Below are 16234 nucleotides of genomic sequence, written 5' to 3'. Positions count from 1 at the left end.
ATTTTTGGTGTTCTTTGTTATCAAAATTCAAGGTTGGTGCCTCTATTTCACGAAGTGAAAGCTAGCGCAGCAGTGTTGGCTTACCAAACCACTCAGTGCTGTTCCCATTCCAACGATGCTATTATAGCTGGACACTAGCAGCACATTTTCCACGGCCTTCAACAGAATTGTCAACGGACAGGCGCTATTCTGCTCAAGCCACCAGAAGGAAATATGGGTATCCTGTAGAATCCATGCGTATTCCGATCCATACATTCCCAGATGATAAGCCTACGAAATGAATCAATGAGCTTCAGAAGTAATGAAACATTTATGGTTCCGATACGACATACCTCGCAGAAAACTTTAGGAGCGATTTCGTGTGAGAAACTTCCGATAATCACCCGAATGTCCTTTTCCTGAAAGTAAGTAAAAAACATGAATATCAACATGTTTCCTTAACTAAGTAATACCTATAACACAACAACAAGAACTCTTACCTAACGTCGGCATCATTCCGGGAAGAAAAACATGACAATACTACGCACTACAATATACTGAGGAAGGGTCTCTACGGTGAGGTGGTTCGACAGTACAACAATCAACGCTACGTGGGTGTTCATCAACCGCATTCCTACTGTGAGCTCAACTGTGAGCACAATGAAGGGGAACACTATAGTAAAGATAGTCGACAAAGGGAGGTGGGGGTTTCAGGCGGGGGCAACAAAATACCCTTAGCAGTTTGAGCTGCTCCTTGAAATCAGTTTCCGCAAAGGATATCGTAGCCGCACAGGTGATGTTTGCTAGCTCCAGATCGGTCACCAGGTCGTTCACGGCCAACGAATGGCCTTCCTCGTTCTCGGAAAAGGTGGCCACCGTATCCCAGGCAAAGTGTTTGATGAATGCGATTCGGGCAGGATTGTGCGACGAATCGGGTGCCACTGTTCGGTAGAACAGTGGGAATTCACGGCGATCGCTCAACGCTGGCGATGTTGAGCCGAAAGAGACCTGCAAAATGGGGAAGGATCACTTCTGTTGATCTCATTTAGCAATAGAAATACTAGTTATTCTACTTATTTGGAAAATCTGACAATCTGACCTGCACAATGTTCCAATATGGAACGACTTTGGCTAAACTTTCGGTAACTTCCGAGCAAGCAGACCCAAGCACCATCATGATACGCTTGTCTTGATGGGTGTACAAGGCGTGGAAAAACCGATCGATTCCGACACCGGGATCACACTGTAATGAAAAGAGTGTGATTATTAGTTAATTAGTTTTATTGAAGTATACTGTATTTTGATCGTAAAATGTTGACAATAATTTCGAGGATTCCGAAAGCTTCAAGGATTCGGTTTGTTTGCAATTAATCTGAATAGAAAAACAACTTAAAATAAAATACATTTATAAAAAGAAAAGTGGAAAGACAAAATATCGACTCCCAACCATCTGAGTGTGCCAACGAGTAACGAACGAGAAAAAATGCTGTCTAGCTGGTACTCTGATCAACAAGAAGCGGCCGCATGAAGAGAGTGTAATTGTTGAAGCGCAAGGAATCATGGAACGGAACGATATGCGGAGATTTTACACATCTGTCAATGTAGTCAATGTAGTCAATGGTGTAGGTATGAAGAGGATTGATAAAACTGAAGACGGTGAAACAGTGCAATTACCAACACTGAATTAGATAAAGAAGCTGAACAAAATAAGGCGCCTGGAGAAGACGGGACTTATGTGGATGATCGGAGTCTGATCGAGCTTCTTAAGAGATGAAGCAACAGCTACATCAATCAATCCAACAGATTCTTATTAAGATATGGAATGTGTTAGCATAGTAAGCGTTGAATTTTATGTAGGGTCTGGGACTATTTGGGCAGGAAAACCTATTTTGGGCACTTGCTGCTGTTGCTCCGTGAATTTTCAGCCAATTGACTTGATTTTTGAAATACGATAAGATACGCACAGCCATGCACAAAATTTCATATCAATTAGTTTGAAATTAACTGAGTTATAGCAGCAAGTGCCCAAAATAGGTGCTCCTGCCCAAATGGTCCCACACCCTATGTATAGCAATAAATCATTCTTTGTTCGCTACTCTAACCGATCAGTCGAGTTTACTCTGCTCCAAACAGTTGATTGAGTGGTCTCATATACGCAATTTACAAAAAAAAAAGAGCACAGGCAAGAATGTGCCAATTGCATAAGGGAACCACAGGCAAACGAAATTTCCATCGGCCACGATTTAAAAGATCATTTTAAATCTTCATAGATCCTACAAATCACTTACCAACTCACAACATCACCCATCGTATCCCTTACTTACGCACTCATTTACTATCTAACAGTTTCTAACTTATTTATTCACTTCTCACAAAAGAGCATTTCCAACCCAAAACACACAAAAAAATCCATTTTTACTCGATATTATTCAACTTGAATTCAATTTTGTTTATGCACTGGATTTCGTGAATCATTTACTTTTGCATTTTTCCTCACCTAACTATTTATTTAAAAGAGTGTACGAAAAAAAAACCTGTTTGGATTAAAATGGTGTCCTCGAAGATGTTTGACAATATGTATTTGAAGAAATTTCAGAAAAAAATTACACTGAGAGTAATATTCATCGTGGATCTATGTTAGATGTAATATAATTTCAAATTTTCAAAAACAAATGATAAGGGTTTTTTAATTTTTTTTCTGTCAAAAGCAAACTTTCAGCATCAAAATCAAACAAGTTGCCAAGGATCGTCAAAAGCTTCTGACTATTTTTTCTCGATTTTTTTAGTTTTCATTGACAAGTTTTTTTTTAAGTAAAATGTAACAGTTTTTTTTAGATTTGTAGATCAAAAATAAATTTTACTTTCAAGTACTAAAGACAAAACTACTCATATTTTTTTCCTGCATCCACCGCGAATTTGAGAAATAAAAAAATAGAGAAAATGTAGAAAATGTTATTTGAGCTTTTTTTTACTGTTTCACAGTTTTTATCACAGATGGATTAATTATTTCTCAGATATGCAAATTTTCAGACCGTCTCGAACATCATTTGACAAGGCCCACTTTTTCTTTTTTTTTTTTTGTATTTGCTTAAGTATTATTGGATGTAGAAAATTATAAGTATAGCATATTCATTGAAACTTATACGTGGAATCTGATTTTTAAATCGAAAATCTTAGATAGTGTTGTCATTGTTTTAAAAATCGATGGAAAATAAAAAATCAAGAAAATATATTTGGAAGCATTTGACCATCCTGGGATATTTGGAAAATTGTGAAGTTGAAAATCAACTTTCTACAGAAATTACCTCGATTTTCAAATGTAAACAGACTCACAAATTTCAGAAAAACTACCCTTTTGGGTATTCCCAGTTTTAATTAACAGAAATCTTTCTTCGTTTTTTTAAGAATTCATTTTGTGGTTGTAGGAAAACCACCTATTTGAGAGAAATTTCCTTTCTTATATTTCATTTGTGTTCCCATTCGTGTAAAAATAAAACCCTTTCTACGGAAATTCTATAAGAGATACCACCAAAAATGTATCATTTTTGGAAATCTTGTAGGATTTAATTACATCAGAAATCATTTAGGAATTCTCTCAGAAATTCATCGTGAAATAACCTGAAGGGTTTATTTAGAAAACCAATAATGGCTCTCTTCAAAAATTCCTCCATTGATTTCTATAGATAATTCTCCATACATTTCTTCAAAAATTTCTCAAGTGATAACTATGGAAAGTCTTTAATGAAATCTTTAAGAAATTATGCATGGGATTTTTTCTGATATTATACCAAAGATTTCTTAAGAACATTATTCATGAAGTTTCCAAGAGATTCATTCTCAAATCAATATCTCAAAAAAAGAGCTCTTTCATAAATCCTTCCGGAATTGTTCCTTGGATTGCTTCTAAAATCCGCCAGCGATTTCTTTGAAATAACATTCCAGGGATTTTTTTTTTCTAGGAAACTCCTCCGGAGTTCCATGAGGTGCCTCAGAAATTGATCCAAAGATTTTTCAGAAATCTATACTGGGATTCTTTTAGAACATTCATCCTGAGATTTTTTTAATGGAAAGTTTTGAATTCCTTAGGAAATTTAAAAAAAAATCTTTCAGAAACTTCGAGAAAAAAGAAAAAGATTTTTTAAGAGCTTCTTCCAAAGTTTCCTTCAAAAATTCTTTCAGGGATTCCTTAAGATAATCTTGTAGGGATTTATAAAAAGTTTCGCCAAAGTTTTCTCTAGATTTTTTTTCAGAAATTTATCTAGAGATTCCTTTACAAAATTCTTACAGGAAATCTTAAGAAATTTCTCGAGGGCTTCCTGAAGATATGCCCTAAGGAATTTCTTGGGACATTTCACCAATCATTCGTTCAGGAGGTTATCCATGTATTTCTTTCGTAACGTCTCCTGTGATAACTTTAAAAAATCATCCAGGGTATCCCTTAGAAAATATTTGTGAGAGAATCAGATGTTTTTTTCTTGGGATTCCTTCATGACTTTCCCACTCCAGGAACAAGAAGTTTTATATTCCTTTATGATTGAGATTTTTAGCGTTTCGTTGGATACTGGGATGATCTCAGAAGATCTTTCAATGTCGGCGCTGTTTTTTTTTTTAGAATATATTGCGTTGGTTCCTTCAGAAATTCGTACAAGCATTTCTTTATTAACTTCTCCAGAGATTTCCTTGGAAATTTCTCCGGCGATTCCATTGGAAATATTCACAGGGGAGTTTCCTGAAAATGCTTCGGAGATTTCTAGCAAGAATTCATCCAGGGACGCTTACACTACTACTTTCAGTGTTTCTTGCAGGAATTCCCCTAAAATTCCAACAGTGATACTTTTAGGAGTTCCAGTAGCATTCCTCCGTAAATTCCCTAAAAAATCCTCCAGCATTTCCTCCAAAGATTTTTCCAATGATTCAGATTTTTTTCTAGGAATTCTCTAGAAATTTCTGCAGCAATTCCATTGTAAATTTCCCATCAGATTTTTCTAGTTCCTATGGGAATTTTATTTTTAGAAAGCACTTTATTGAACAACTTCTCCAGAAACTGTGCTAAAATTATAAGGAATATAAGGTCTCTTGGAGTTCCACCAATCATTTTCTGGTCCTGCAGGATTTTTTTTTTCAGAAATTCCTCCTGAGATTTCTTTAGGAATTTCCCAGGAAATTAGACTGGGGATTTTTTTTAATCTTCAGGGATTCTTCATGAATTTCATTTAAAATTTTTTCAGGGATTTCTATAGAAATATTTCCAGGGACTCATTCAGTATTTGAAGGAATTATTTAGCAATTACACAAAGAAATGTCTCCATAAGTTTTTCCATAGATTTTTTTTTTCATAAAATTCCCTTTGAAAATCTGACGGAAATCCCTCTAACAGTTTCTCCTGGAATTCCTTGAGAAATTTCTTAAAAAGTTCCTGTCGAACATCTTACACAGGTACTTTTTTATGTTGCTCCTGAGATTCTGTCAGAAATATGCCCTGCGATTTCTTCAAAGACTCTTCCAGAGATTTTCTGTAGATGACTCTTCCAGAAATTACTAAACTGCAGAAATGCCCTAATTTTTAAAGGAATCCCTCAAAGATTCTCGGAAGGAATCCTTGAAAGAACTCTAGAAGATACCTGTGGAGATTTCTAGAAGAAATTTTTGAAAAACGTCAGATAGGATTCCTGGATACGTAATGTCTGACTGGAGAAATTCTTACAATAACATTTTTAGGATACCTGAAAGCATTCCCTGAGATATCTCTGAAGGAATCTCAAAAGAATTTCATAAGAAACTTCTAGAGAATTTGTGGAAATAATTTCATGTAAAAACTACTGAAGGAATTTCTGAAGAGTTATTTGGAGAAATTTCGTAAGGAATTTCTGCTGTAGTTTCCGAGAAAATTACTGAGTAGATTTCTAACGGAGTTTTTTAAGGTGGAATTTCTTAAGCAGTCCCTCATTGAGATACATCAGGAGAAATTAATCGAAGGATTTGTTGTACAATTTCTCAAATTATGAGAGGAAGTTCCGTTATTATTATTTTTTTTTTGAAAACCACTGAGGATATTTAGAAAAAAAAAACAAAACAATGTTTGATGGGATTTTGAAAGGAATACCTGGAAGAACTTAAAAACTTCCTCCAGGTACTCCTAGAATATTTCTTGAAATCAACCTTGAGAAGTGCTAAGAAATAAAACTCAGGAAAAACTCCAAAAGGATCACCAAGTAATACGTCTGAAATTCCAAGCAATAATTTGTGGAAGAGTTCTAAAAGAAATGCATGAGGAAATCTCTGGAGAAATTATTGATGGTATCCCAGTAGAAATTCTATTGGAACACCCTTAAATGAAACAACACAGCGCACGAGTAACTTTCACGCAGCGAGCAAAAAGACAAAGGACTTTTCACGCATACTTGTGTACGACTGGATCAACACAAAAAATGTGCGGATCCGGTGTTACACAAATCTGCGTGAAAATTCTTTCTTTTCGGACGCTGCGTGGAAGTTACTCGTTGCGCTGTGTACATCGAGTTCTGCGTGAATACCTGAAAGGGGCTGTCCATAAACCACGTGGTCATTTTTTTTTTAGACTTTTCAACAACCCATATAAGTTCTGGAGGAATCTGCAAACTATCTCCAATTGTAAAAAAAATCTGCTGGGACGATTTTCAAGGACATTTCTGGAGGAATTCCTGGAGAAATCTTTAAGAAAATTGCTGGAGGAAATTTAAGTACAATCCCCGAAAGAATTCCCTCAGAAAGTTCTGATGATTAATATGTATAAATTTGGAGCAATCGCAATCTTTGAAACAGATTCTTTAAAATTCCCGAAGATTCTTGGAGGAAAACCTGGTAAAAATCCTAAAGAAACCCGTGGACTAGTTCCAACAAAAATCTAATGAGAAATTCCTGGAAAAAAAACCAAGGAAAATTGCTGGAGGAATGTCTTCAAGAATCCCTGGGGAAATTCTTCGACAAATTTATACAGCAACACATGGACAGTGAACCTATCCTCATTTTCAAAAATGTTAAAGTTTTTAAAACTATGTTTTATGGAGACATGTTTTATGGTGCATTTTTCAAAAATGGGCGATCCCCTTAGGAGCTCCAGCTTTCATTTCATTTTCGTTTATATTTTCTTATATTTTTTTTTTTGAATTTTAATCATAAAAAAATAAAATATAAATAAAATTGAAATTTTAAGAATACATATATCTTATATTCAAAACAGGGTTTATACTTTAAACCGGGGTCAAATTGATCTCCGGGTTAGAATTAATCAGACGTTTTTTCCGTTAGATAAAGCAAATAGTTACCCTGAAAATCGATTAGTATTTGATTTCAACAGCACGATTTCATCACGGTCACAAGTGACACTTAAATATATGCTAAGCTACAAAAAATGAAACATTTTTATAATAACCCTACCCGAACAATTAAATTTGATAGTATATTCTCAATAAAATTTTACACAATTTGGAGTAATTGGAGCAATTGGAATTTTTTAAACTGCCCAAAACATTTCTGAATGGCTGAAAACCAATCAATAAAAAAAATACTGCATTGGACAATTTAAATTACTTGTAGCTTAAACATAGTCTATTGTTCTGACGAAGTTTTGCGAAAAAAAAAAATGCAAGAAGAAAACTTATTTTCGGGGAAATAAGTCTCCCCAGGGATAAAGTCTCCTTAGTCTCCCCTAGAGGGGCCATGAAATTTGGAACCCATGAGTAACCAGCTTTGATTTTACCATGACAGCAAAGAGTGCCAACGAGCAACGAACGAGTAATATCACTAGTACTCAGCTCAACGGGTAGTATACAGGATGATAGGAGCATAATCCACTGCACCAAGAATCGGCTGCATAAACATAGTGTGAAGCGCAAGAGAGCATGGAACGGAACGATATGCGGAGTTTTCTATAAAACTATCAATTATGCACGGCACATGATAGCGCGAGTACACTGACCGGTAACATTTTGATTATGTTTTGTACAGGAGCATTGAAGGTGTAATTAGGAACAGCAATAACATTCTTGAGGACAGTCAAGCAGTGAATCCATCAACACTGAATAAAGTTTAAAAGGCGCTAAACCAAGTCCTAAACTAACATAAAAAAAAACTTCTGGGAAGGATCGAATTCTGATAGAACTTGATAGCAGTAACATCAGACAATCCACCAGATTCTTTGGAATACATGAGTTAATGAAAAACTGCTCCTTATCTTTGCGGACGGTATTGATCTCATCAGCATTAATCGTAGGGCAAAGTACATAGCTTTTCCTCCCTAAAGAGAATAGCCGTCGCCTGTGTTGAGCAATGTCACGCAGTTTAGAAAAGAAATCCTGGATTGTCGGTTAGACTAACGTGCACCTTTAATAAAAACCAAGGCGGGGTGTATTGGCCTTCAGGTCAGTGCAGTTCAGAATATACATTATATGATTATACACATAAAAGTTACTTCAATACAAACCTTTGTATCATTCGTCAACAGCTTCAGCGTATATCCGAGCAGAAGACCCCTCCGATTGATGTGTTGAACTGCCAATTGAGCAGCAGCCAATTCACTGAATCCTTCTTTCCGCACACCATGCCGGGTGCTCAATTCAAACAGCCCCAGAATGGAGACCTCCCTCAGCCGCTTCTTCCCCGTCGCCGGTCGGGTTCGTTCAAAGGCCGTGTTAATGGTATTCCTATTCAACACTTTTGTCGTTTCATTCACCAACAGGACCGATTTATCTATGCTTCGCAGTATCCTCCTCTTCGCGGCAAACTCCGGACCACGGGTGAAATTTTCAAAGTTCGACGGGGACGAGGACACCCACGACGATGGCATCCCGGCACCCAAAAGCTCCAGAAACCACAAGAGGATAAACGCCAACCGCACCAACATTGTTCACTTTAAAAGGGTACTTGCGGTCCCTTCCTCCACTCTCACTATTTGCCTTGTTAATCACACACTCGACATTCGTATGTTTGTTTGGCTCGTCGTCGTATCACTTCAGCTGGAAGATAAATGGGAAACACCATCTCTTCTTCACATGAAATCGTCCTTCCGAGTCAAAAGCTTGAGTGGAACTGTCGGTCGGTTCGGTTGGAGGCAGCTTGAATAATCTTCATTTTTCCCGGAATGAAAACTCGGCGAGAGAATGAAGAGAAAATCTGATCGTGACTCTCATGTGCTTTTCTCGCGCGGGAAAACACGTGCTTGTTGGGGGTATGCACTCGTAAGACGCCATCCACGTTGATAACGGGCCTCTACTGTGCAAATCTATCTCGAATCCAAGCAACCCTTTTTTCCTTCGCAGAAGGCTCGATGGGTATAACCAAGGGTAGAACGATAGAGCGAAACGGAGAAGGAAACCACCCCACAGTGGTACCAATTCCATAGGTCAAAAAATGTTTTTTTTTTAATATTAATATTAATCTATTTTAATTCCAAGTATGAAAAAAAAACTTTTCCGCACGAATAGTGAAAAAAGTGAAAAGAGAAGGAAAAGTGTCGCGCAGCAAAGGATCTTTTACCACGAGTGTATTGTTTTGCGCAGAAATGGAAAAAAATCGAGGCGTGGATATAGTTCATCGACGAGATGGAACTGGTGAGATCTTTCCGATTAATTATTTGTCCAATATATTGTTATATGGGCATGGCCATTACATTAGACTGTCCCAAAAAAACGATATTCGAAAAGTTCCGCTAGGGCGGTTTTTCAAAAATGACCTTTTTTCATGAAAAGTCTCAAAAAATCATTTTTTCCTAATATTTTTTAAACTTCTGATTTTTTTTTAATAAATATTAATATTTAATAAATAAATATTTTTGTATTTTTCTATGGACCTCTAGGCACTCTTGAAGGGTTTGCTTTGAAATATTGTATTCATATTGACGGCAGAACCGATTTTATGTTGATAAAAGGACTTTTTTTGAGAATTTTTCATCTAAATTTGAGAAAAAAAAACTTGAACGATTTTCTATATTCAATTTTGAAAGTTTCTTCTGATAGATTGACCATCCAACAAGGAAAGCTGTTTTTTCAACTTCTTTTAATATACGAACATTGGAGTGTCACAAAGACCTTACAATGTTCCTAATATACAAAGATTTGAAAAAATTTGAAACATTGTACTTTCACTTAAAGCGTAATATCTCAGCTTCTAGACAAGATATTCCAAATCTTTTTTTTTTTTTGAGAAATAACGCTTACAAATAGTACTATCAGATAATTTTTTCTTGGTTGAAAATAAAAAATCGTGCATGTATTTTTTACTCAAATATAGATGAAAAATTCTCAAAAAAATAGTCCTTTCATCAGTACAAAAACGCTTCTGCCGTCAATATATTGACACAATAAGTATTTCAAAAACTTATCCCCTTCAAGAATGCCTAGAGGTTTATATAAAAATACAAAAATATTGAAAAAAAAATCAGAAGTTGAAAAAATATTACGAAAAAATGTTTTTTTTTTGAGACTTCTCATGAAAAAAGGCCATTTTTCAAAAATCGCCCTAGCGGAACCTCTAAATGATTTTTTTAGAAAATCGAAATGTTCTACAAAAATGATTCAAATATGCATATTTTTCATTTAAGGGTTGAGCACCTTGACTTTTCGAGCATCGATTGTTTTTTGAGCCGCCCACCATTACATCTTTTGAATATTCTCTACTTTTACCACCCTAGGTCTGGACGTTTATGAAGTTGTTGATAGAACTAATGCAATAAAAATGCTACCAAGGACTTGGGCAGGAATGTGCAGTAGATGAGTAGGTCTGTGTTATTATAAATAGTCGAGAATCCGCCAATGGGATGGATATACATACACAAGAACTTAATTTTATGCCAGCCCTTTAAATGAGGAACCTTATTTCTAGAGAAAAGGTTTTAGAGGCATTTCAGGCATTTTAGGGTGAATTGAGATTGATTTGACATTTCAGTAAGTCATCGCTCAAAAATTAAGACCTGCATTTGTTGCGAAAATCCATTCAATGCGATTTATAATTATCTCAACGTGAACAGAATAACTCACTCAAAGTGCAAATTTTCGGTAATACCAATCCGTGTGATCAACTATGATTTTTAAATAACCCAAAATCATGTCATTATACTTACAAGTTGAGTTAAAGGATAAACTTTGCGTATTCTTTGTTATTTGTTTTGTGACTCTATGATCTGAAAATGCTCTTCTCTGTTCCAGAGGTGTAAAACTCTTCCAATTGCCTTTCAAAAGATTAAAGGGGAAGCTCCAGGGCCGTACCTAAAACAACCAGGAACCACCCTGAAGACCCCTAAAGTACGCCTGGAACCATCTAGGACTCTTTGACACACCCCAAGGGCCTCCTGGAACTCTTCCGAAACTTCGTGAGGCTCATGGAACCCCATGAAACCCTCTGAGACGCCCTGAAACGCCACAAAGACCCTCTAAAACCACCATGCGGCTCAATGAGAAACGCCTATAAGATCTCCTGGTATATCCTCCTGCAAGACCCCCTGGAACCCCCTTGAGACTCATTGAAGCGCATTGAAACGCCCTTGGAATCCCTGTAAATGCCCTTAGGCCCCCTGAAACGCCTCTGAGACTTCCTGAGAATCCCCTGAAATCCCTTGAATTTCCCAGGCACCCTCTGAGACCCCCTAAAACACCCCTGAGATCACCTGAAACATCACCTAAAACACCCTTGAGACCTTCTGAGCCCCCTGTAAAGCCCCCATGATCCTCTGAAACGCATCTGAGTTCCCTCAATGAACCCTCTGAGACCCCCTTGAAACGGCCCTGAAATCTTCTGAGACGCCCGATAGACCTATTGGCTTCCTCCTAAATCTCCGGAGGCTATCTTAAACAACCCTGAGACTTCCTGAAACCCTCTGACACTCCCTTAAACGTTCCCGAAACACCTTTGAAACGCCCCTGAGACCCTATGGAATCCTTTGCAACATCTGGAATCCCTAAGAAACCTCTGTAATGTCCCCCTTTAATGCCTCTAGACCCCGTGAATCCATCTAGAACCTCCTGAAACACCCCTGAATATCCTCCGGGGATTCCACCAGGAATATCCTCCGGGGATTCCACCAGGAATATCCTCCGGGGATTCCACCAGGAATATCCTCCGGGGATTCCACCAGGAATATCCTCCGGGGATTCCACCAGGAATATCCTCCGGGGATTCCACCAGGAATATCCTCCGGGGATTCCACCAGGAATATCCTCCGGGGATTCCACCAGGAATATCCTCCGGGGATTCCACCAGGAATATCCTCCGGGGATTCCACCAGGAATATCCACCGGGGATTCCACCAGGAATATCCACCGGGGATTCCACCAGGAATATCCACCGGGGATTCCACCAGGAATATCCACCGGGGATTCCACCAGGAATATCCACCGGGGATTCCACCAGGAATATCCACCGGGGATTCCACCAGGAATATCCACCGGGGATTCCACCAGGAATATCCACCGGATTCCAGGAATATCCAAGGATTCCCTCTAGGGATTCCACCAGGATTTTTTTCCGGGGATTCCATCAGAAATTTCCTCCGGATATTCCACCAGAAATTTCCTCGGATATTCCACCAGGAACTTTCTCCGGGCTTTCTACCAGGGATTTTCTACGGGGATTCCTCCAGGAATTTCCTTAGGGACTTCCACCAGGCATAGCCTCAGGGTTTTCCACCAGGTATTTCACCAGGAAATTCCTCCAGGCATTCCCACCGCGGATTCCACCAGGAATTTCCTCAGGGAATTCAACTAGGAATATACTCCGGGGATTCCACCAGGAATTTTCTTCGGGGATTCCATCAGGAGCTTCATCTGGGGATATCACCAGGAATTTCCTCAGTGTAGTCCTCCAGGAATTTGCCAAGGGAATTTCCTCAGGGATTTCCGCCAGGATTTTCCTCAGGAAATATCGTTAGGAATTATCACCGGATATTGCACCAGGAATTTTCTCCGCAGTTTTCATTAGGGATTATCTAGGAATTCCTTCTGGGGATTTCACCAGGAATTTCCCCAGGAAATTCCAACAGGAACTTTCTCCGGGGATTCCACAGGGAATTACCTCCGGATATTCCAGCAGGAGTTTCCTCCGGATATTCCACCATGAATTTTCTCCAGGAATTTCCTCAAAGAATTCCACCAGGAGTTTCCTCAGAGATTTCCACCAGGTATTTCCTCAGATAATTCCACCAGGTATTTCCTCAAGAAATTCATCCGAGGATTCCCTCCAGGGATTCCAGCTTGTTTTTTTTTCGGGGATTCCATCAGAAATTTCCTCCGAATATTCCACCAGGAATTTTCTCTGGGCTTTCTACCAGGGATTTTCTACGGGGATTCCTCCAGGATTTTTTTCTCTGATTCTATCAGGATTTTCCTCTGGATATTCCACCTGGAATTTTCTCCGGATATTCCACTAGGAATTTCCTCAGGTAATTCCACCAGGTTTTTCCTCAGGTAATTCCTCCAAGGATTCCTTCCAGGGATTCCACCAGGATTTTTTTCGGGGACTCCACCAAAAATTTCCTCCGGATATTCCACCAGAAATTTCCTCCGGATATTCCACCAGGAACTTTCTCCGGGCTTTCTATCAGGGATCTTCTACGGGGATCCCTCCAGGAATTTCCTTCCAGGAATTTCACTTCCACCAGGCATATCCTCAGGGTTTTCCACCAGGTATTTCACCAGGAAATTCCTCCAAGCATTCCCACCACGGATACCACCAGGAATTTCCTCAGGGAATTCAACTAGGAATATACTCCGGGGATTCCACCAGGATTTTTTTCCGGGGATCCCATCATGAGCTTCCTCTGGGGATATCACCAGGAATTTCCTCAGTGTAGTCATCCAGGAATTTGCTAAGGGAACTCCACCAGGAGTTTCCTCAGGAAATTCCACCAGGAATTCTCTCCGGGGATTTTACCAGGAATTTTCTCCGAGGATTCCATCTGGAATTTCCTCCGGATATTCCAGAATGAATTTTGTCCAGGAATTTCTTCAAAGAATTCCACCAGGAGTTTCCTCAGGAGATGCCACCAGGAATTTCCTCCGGATATTCCACTAGCTTTTCCTACCGGGGATTCTACTAGGGATTCTTTTCGGGGATTTCACCAGGAATTCCCTCAGGGAATTCCACCAGGAATTTGCTCAGGGAATTTCAGCCGGTATTTCCTCGGGGATTCCACCAGGAATTCCCTCCGGATATTTTACCAGGATTTCTCTCCGGGGATTCCACCAGGAATTTTCTCCGAATATTCCACTAGAAATTCCTTCCGGGGATCCCACCAGGAATTTCCTCAGGGAATTCCACCACGAATTTGCTCAGGGAATTTCACCCAGTATTTCCTCCGGGGATTCAACTAGGAATTTTCTCCGGGGATTCCACCAGATAATTCTTCAGAGAATTCCACCAGGTGTTTCCTCAGGGAATTCCACCAAATATATCCTCCGAATATTCCACTAGGAATTCCTTCCGGGATTTTACCAGGAATTTCCTCTGGGAATTCCTGACGTAATTTCCTCTGAAAATCCTTGCCGTTATCTCCTGAGAGAATCCCAGGCAAATCTCCAGAAAAAAATCTGGCAGAATCTCCAGGAAACCCCTGGTGGAATCTCCATATATAACTCCTGGCGAAATTTCCAGTGAGAATCCCTGGTAAAGAGGAAATCCCCGATGGAATCCCCCGAGGGAGCCTCTGGTGGAATCCTCTGCAGAAATTCCTGGCGCAATACCGATACGGAAATCATTTGCGAGACCTCCAGAGGAAACCTCTGATGGAATTTCCTTTGGAAATCCTTGCCGGTATCTCCAGAGAAAATCAGGCAGAATCTCCAGGGGAAACCCATATAATCTCCATAGAGAATTCGTGGCGGAATTTCCAAAAGTAATTTTTGGTGGAATGCCCAGAAGACATTCCTGGCTAAATCTTCAAAGGAAAACCCTGGCGAAAACCGCAGAATCAATCCCTGATGAAATCCCCAGCGGGCATTTCCGGTGGAATATAATTCCTGGTGGAGTCCTCAAATGCAGTGCGTAGTATAATCTCCAGAAAGAATTCCAGAGGGAATGCTGAAGAAATTTCCTAGGAATTTTTCGAAACAACTATATCATCATTATTTCCTACTTGATCCCAACGGCTCCAAATAACCGCAACGTGTTGGCAAAATTGAAAGCATCAAATCCCCTGTCATGTCCCGCATTGTTGGTGGAATGAATACAGTTAGGGTGCCTGTACCAGTTATCGCACCACCTAAGGACAACTATTTCTACAAAAATAAGAAGAAGACCAACGAATGTAAACAATTAGTCAAATGATTGATTAGTTTTCATACTTTACAGGAAAAATATAAAAATGGAGCCAAAACTACTTTTAGTATTTATTACGGCGTGTGCCAATGATAGGAACCCTGTACCAGTTATGGACACATTTGTTAATTTGGGTTCCACTTCGCACTATTTACATGCATTCCTTATGGGAGATGCCATAACTGGTACACTATGGCGAAATAGGGTGCAAGGAGGCCGAAAAGTTAAGGAAAATGATTTATTTCTACCATAATTTGAGCAAATAGTGAAATTTGAATGATTGCAATCATCATTTGTGATCGTGATCTGTTGTTCACGATTTTTTTCTTGTTGATTTGTATCTTTAAAGAGTCAAAATCAACTATGGCGAATTTAAGGTACTATAGCCATAACTGGTACACTGAGCCTAGATGAACAATAACTGCTTTCGCTGCTGCTGGCTGTTTTCATATTTCTACCTCACACCGTGCGCTGCTGCTATAGCGAGGAATATTTACGCATGGAATGGAAATAGAAAAAGTATGCTATGAAGTTTACATTTGAGACGAATAAATTACACCATTGGATTGCAAATTTTCTCAGCAATCTTTTGGTGTATACAAAATATCATACTTTCATATAAAAATGTTGAGAAATCCTAGGTGCAATGATTCCATGCGCAACAATACACACAAGCCAGTAGCATATTATGCTGCGTTCATAACGTTGGAGTTCATTTCTTCTACGACTAGGGTGCGCCTGTGATCAGATGGTCAGACACCAAAAAAGTCGAATGTAACTGTACATAATCTTGCTAACAAATTTCAAATTCAATAAGATTATTTCATTAGTTGCTCTATGTAATTCAAACCAATTCAATAAAAAGGTTAAAAATGAGTGCCGTTTGTTTGCCCTGAAAAATGTTCTTGTGGCGGACTTTCGATGTGGCATTATATTCTTGATTGATTGATTTATCTTGATTATAGAGACTTTC

The 16234-nt window shown here is 38.8% G+C and overlaps 1 protein-coding gene across 2 annotated transcripts in view; it reads right to left on the bottom strand.

Moving 5' to 3' along the window:
* LOC109411764 (gamma-aminobutyric acid type B receptor subunit 2) overlaps window positions 1-16234 on the bottom strand; it is a 48445-nt gene that overhangs the window by 11829 nt on the left and 20382 nt on the right. Inside the window, exons 2-6 of one of the 2 annotated variants that reach the window (XM_029864374.2) lie at window positions 8441-8972; window positions 1079-1222; window positions 712-987; window positions 333-398; window positions 85-270 (exon numbers count right to left, since the gene is read on the bottom strand). In XM_029864374.2, the coding sequence (XP_029720234.1) occupies window positions 85-270; window positions 333-398; window positions 712-987; window positions 1079-1222; window positions 8441-8860 (1092 nt within the window). In that variant the 5' untranslated portion in view covers window positions 8861-8972. Of the gene's footprint in view, window positions 1-84; window positions 271-332; window positions 399-711; window positions 988-1078; window positions 1223-8440; window positions 9358-16234 lie in introns of those variants that run through there. The other variant, XM_019685374.3, reaches the window with a different exon arrangement.

Source organism: Aedes albopictus, chromosome 2, assembly GCF_035046485.1.
Source record: "Aedes albopictus strain Foshan chromosome 2, AalbF5, whole genome shotgun sequence".
Lineage (NCBI taxonomy): Eukaryota > Metazoa > Arthropoda > Insecta > Diptera > Culicidae > Aedes > Aedes albopictus.
Note: the sequence above shows the minus strand (reverse complement) of the source record. Positions and strands in the feature narration are given on the sequence as shown.